This window comes from Prunus persica, chromosome G4, assembly GCF_000346465.2.
Source record: "Prunus persica cultivar Lovell chromosome G4, Prunus_persica_NCBIv2, whole genome shotgun sequence".
NCBI lineage: Eukaryota > Viridiplantae > Streptophyta > Magnoliopsida > Rosales > Rosaceae > Prunus > Prunus persica.
The window spans coordinates 14,975,200-14,980,001 of record NC_034012.1 but is presented as its reverse complement, the minus strand read 5'-3'; the positions used below and the strand labels follow the sequence as shown (position 1 = coordinate 14,980,001).

The following is a 4,802-nucleotide window of genomic DNA, read 5'->3' as shown; positions in this document are numbered from 1 at the left end:
ATCAAAATAACAATGACCAAATTGAAAAATAAGTAGATATACAAAGACCAATATGCAATTCAGCTTTAATTTGTGTATAGGTTTAGTTTCAATTAAATGATATTGTGTTTATTCCAACTTGCGACTCACACACATATCCTAACTTTACTCCTATGCCACACGAAAGAAAAATTAGTTCACCCCGATATGAATACCTCGTTCCGCCGACCATTGTATATATACACTTTAAAATAAAAATCTCAAGCAAAAAAAAAAAATTTGAATAAATAAATAAATCACATACTCCTTCCTTCACGTGTGGGAGGTGTAAAAGTAACAATTTCCCAGCGACATGTTACCTCGAAAGAATCTTGCAGACATCATTCTTGTAAGTTCCAAGTCAAACCAACATCATTGCTCCCTTTGCCTTTGGTCTTTAATTGTGACCAAAGCATATGACTAATTGAGGCACATAATTCCACGGAAAAGGATAACCATCAGGGACTCCAAAATTTCAGCATTTTCCAAGACATTAATGTTGCCTAATTTCCTTAGATGGTCTCTCACGTCACAAGTCAAACATGACCACAAGTAGGTCGTGTATAATACAGGAGGATGATCAACAAGAAGAAGAAGAAGAAATAGGATATGGAATATCTCCTAATATTAAAATAATTTTTTTGGGCGTTGATGTAGTGTTGTCAGTGGCAGCAGAGTAATTTATGGAAAGATTGAGGTTTTGAATTAAGCAGCATTGCCGTACCTGTAAGAGTGAGATATTTTTTAGGTAGGAGACAATGTTGTAAAACCAACAAACTTTGGATCTTCATATGAACTCAGAAGAAGCAAAGGAGAAGACGAAAGCTGAAGGCTGCAATAATCATATACCATTCATATGTCAAAAACCCAACTGGGTTTTCACCAAATTCCTTGTGAGTCTTATTTTCAATCTTTTTGTGTTCTTCAAGTTGGATTTTTTTACTATAATGTTTGCTGCACTTGCATATGTTTCTTCAGATTTTGTACGGATGAATGCATTTTGTGGATAACTTGGTGGTAAATTTTGTAGCTTTGAATTAGTTATTTAAAGCATGGTTTTTTTGTTCTGGGGTAGTAATTTATGGGTTTTTAAAAGGTGGTTTGTGGCTTGGCGTTTGAGTTGTGAATTTTTCTTGTCTGTTTGTTCGAATTAAGATATGGTGACAGCTGATAGCTTCAGAATTCCAAGTGAAAGCCTTGTTGTGTGTTTTAAAGTTTCTCTGTTTCCTAAATCTTGAATGCTAAAGTTAAATTCCAAGGTCTAGATTTTTTGTTCAAAATAGAAAACGAATTTCAACTCAGAGGGGATAAGTACCCTCACGATTCAGAGAAGAAAGTCATAAAGAGCTGGAATCATCAAAAGAGATATCTATAAGATTCTCCTCCTTTTCCACTTTACTTGTTTGAAAAGGATGAATATTTGTGGTATGAAAGCAGTTCTATACTTGGTATCGCAGATAGAAATTTTGTTCACAAAATGTAGGTAGAATGTGCTGCTATGATCTCACATGGGTTTTGCTTCAATATTTTTCACTACGAGTGTTAAAATATTCTTTTCTTTTTCCATCTTAATAACACTAGTTGTCTTGTTACCTTTCTCTGCAGAACATGTACTCTCTTTAATACACCACCAAATCCAAGCACAGTTTTCTTTGAATTCTCTGAGATGATTATGATGCATCTGCATGATTTGAAGTAGCCAAGGTTCGCTCTATATGACAACAGAGTTTTCAGTTAAATTTGAGAAATTGTGTGCCATAACAATTTATTAGTATATACGTTGGTTGCAATCAGTCAAACGAATTGGCTGAAAATGCAGGAATCACAGAAACATATAATCCCAAATGTTTCTCACGGATGTGGAGAACAGCCTGTGGAAGAACCAGAGTCCTACTCTTGGCCTCCTATCCCCAGTGTTGACCACCAAGCATCCTCTGATGAGGTTATACAAGGAACACAGCTTTCAGTTCAACACTTGGCGCAGTACTGCACCCATGAATCTTCGTCAGGAACCAGTACTTACCACCCTGTTCACAGTTCTCCATCTAGTATAGGTTTCTCAGCAAATGGAAGTCCAACATCACATCCAGATTTGCAGAACTACCAGTCTTGTGGCTCCCCTGTCAACCAGTCGTGCTTATCAAATGATACGGATGACTTGGGGCACAAAATGAGGGAACTGGAAAGTGTTTTGCTGGGAAATGATTTAGATGCCTTTGATATGTATGCCATCACAGATGAGCTTGGGCCTAACCAGCTTTCATCAGAAGCAGAGAACTGGGAACAAATGATGGAGATGATCTCCAGAGGTGACTTGAAAGAGGTCCTTTGCGCTTGTGCGAAGGCATTGGCAAATAGTGATATGTCAACAACTGAATTGTTGATGTCAAACTTACGTCAGATGGTGTCAGTTTCAGGTGAGCCAATCCAACGATTAGGAGCTTACATGTTGGAAGGTCTTGTTGCAAGGTTGGCTTCTTCAGGAAGTGCTATCTATGCAGCCCTAAGATGCAAAGAGCCTGCCAGTGCGGAACTCCTCTCATACATGCACATACTTTATGAAATCTGCCCATACTTCAAGTTTGGGTATATGTCAGCCAATGGAGCGATTGCAGAAGCTATGAAGGATGAAAGTAGAGTTCATATAATTGATTTTCAGGTAGCTCAAGGCAGCCAGTGGATTACTTTAATCCAGGCTTTAGCTGCTCGGCCTGGAGGACCCCCACAGATTAGGATCACGGGCATTGATGATTCCACATCAGCTTATGCACGGGGAGGGGGACTTGGTCTTGTGGGACAGAGGTTGTCAAGGCTTGCAGAGTCATGTAAGGTACCCTTTGAGTTCCATGCAGCTGGAATTTCTGCTTCTGAGGTTCAGCTTGAGAACATTGAGGTTCGACCAGGAGAGGCAATTGCAGTGAATTTTGCCTTCATGCTGCACCACATGCCAGATGAGAGTGTGAGTTGTCAAAATCATAGGGACCGGCTGTTGAGGCTGGTTAAGAGCTTGTCTCCCAAGGTGGTGACTCTTGTTGAGCAAGAATCGAACACCAATACAGCCCCTTTCCTTCCCCGTTTTGCTGAAACATTGAGCTATTTCAGGGCTGTCTTTGATTCAATTGATGTGGCTCTACCAAGGGAGCATAAGGAGCGGATCAATGTTGAGCAGCATTGTCTGGCACGAGAAATTGTTAACATTATAGCTTGTGAAGGGATGGAAAGGGTAGAACGTTACGAGCTTCTCAGTAAGTGGAAGTCAAGATTTATTATGGCTGGCTTTTCACCCTATCCACTTAGCTCCTTAGTAAATGGCACTATCAAGACTCTACTGCAGAGTTATTCTGAAAAGTATACGCTTGAAGAGAGAGATGGAGCTTTATATCTTGGTTGGATGAATCGAGTACTGGTTGCCTCTTGTGCATGGAGGTAAAAGCACACATGAATATATGCGTGTCATGGTCCTATGGAGCCCCGAGATAAAACTCTTCCTAAATTAGCTTTACAATGTTGTAAAATTATGCTTCCTCAGTAATAAACTTTTCACTAAACATCTTTAGACCTCCAATCTTAAAATCCCCCATAAAACTAATTTTTTTAATTTTTTTTATGCAAATCTAATACAAATCTGGTAAGCTAAACTTGATATACTGTTTTGTGCAACATAATGCCTACTGATGAAAACAAGAGCTGTGCTTACAAGCAACATATCAGGTGAAAACTATGACAAAACAGGGAAGCACAGCACAGGGTTTCCTCACTATCAAATATTCTGAGGTAGAATCCAGGTTTTGGTTTCCAGTTGAATCATACTCTTCAGTTTCCTTGTCTGTCATATTAACCATGCTCCCTGCAATTGTCCTGCAAACTATTACAGCCCTTTTTATCTTGTTCCTCCTCGTAATGGTAATGGTGCTTTCACCGAATTCCTTGCTATTTGTACTCAATTGAATCTCATTCTTCAGTCTATATTCTGTGTCAAAGTTTGATTGAATTATCCTGCAAACTTGACAAGTCTGGCCCTTACAAAGCTCAGAGATTCGCTTCGACTCTCCATTGCAACGTACGAGCCGCTTCCATGGAGTTCCTCACCTGCAGAGCGCTTTTGATCCTACTTGATGGTTTTGAAGGATTCATAACTGCTCCTTGGACGGTCACCTCAAGGATGTTCCCTGACGGGTTTCCAATGTCACCTTAGACACTAATTCCAAGCATTGGCAAATACATAGTCGTAGGTGTATAGCTATCTAATCTAGATAGGACTTCAGTCATATGTAGCTGAAGGCCTCGAAATACTTCAGCATGTCCATAACTTGAAAGGTTGCAAAAATTTAACCTTCTTAAGTGCATGCAGAAGTTGACTAGTGTTAAAAACTAATTTCAAAAGCTTTAGAAATTTGAATATGGTACCGAAATGCATACATAGGCTTTTTATCACAAATGGTCTTTCACGTTTACGAAATTATCACCAATAGTCCATGAGGTTTTTTTGTAACACTAATAGTCCTTAAAGTTTGAGTTTTTTTATCACAAATGGTCCTTACCGTTATAAATTCTATTAAGCGTGATGTGGAAGATAAGTGGAGCCCACCTGTCCAATTACATTGTGACATGTGGATAAAAATAATTAAATAATTTTTTTAATGAAAATTCCATTTTTTTGTCTGCAACTTTTCATCCCCCTCTGCCCTCTCTCTCCACCCTTCTCTCTCCATATCCTCCCTGTCCTCTCCTTCTCCCTCTGTTTTTTTCTTTCCCACTGCCACCTGCAAGAAAAAAATATAAGA

General features: G+C 39.0%; 1 protein-coding gene across 2 annotated transcripts; it reads left to right on the top strand.

The window, feature by feature from the left end:
- Window positions 639–3,625, top strand: LOC18780976 (scarecrow-like transcription factor PAT1). Of its 2 annotated transcripts, none has more exons than XM_020563099.1 (3): window positions 639–911; window positions 1,624–1,722; window positions 1,813–3,625. In XM_020563099.1, the coding sequence occupies exon 3, from the start codon at window positions 1,832–1,834 to the stop codon at window positions 3,446–3,448; it is 1,617 nt and encodes a 538-aa protein (XP_020418688.1). In that variant the 5' UTR covers window positions 639–911; window positions 1,624–1,722; window positions 1,813–1,831; the 3' UTR covers window positions 3,449–3,625. The 2 variants fall into 2 exon arrangements, with proteins under 2 accessions (XP_020418688.1, XP_020418690.1); XM_020563101.1 differs by having other exon boundaries at window positions 641–911; window positions 1,838–3,625.

Excerpts from the sequence above, each read along its gene's own strand:
- LOC18780976 (XM_020563099.1), top strand. The coding sequence starts at position 1,832 with ATGCAGGAATCACAGAAACATATAATCCCAAATGTTTCTCACGGATGT.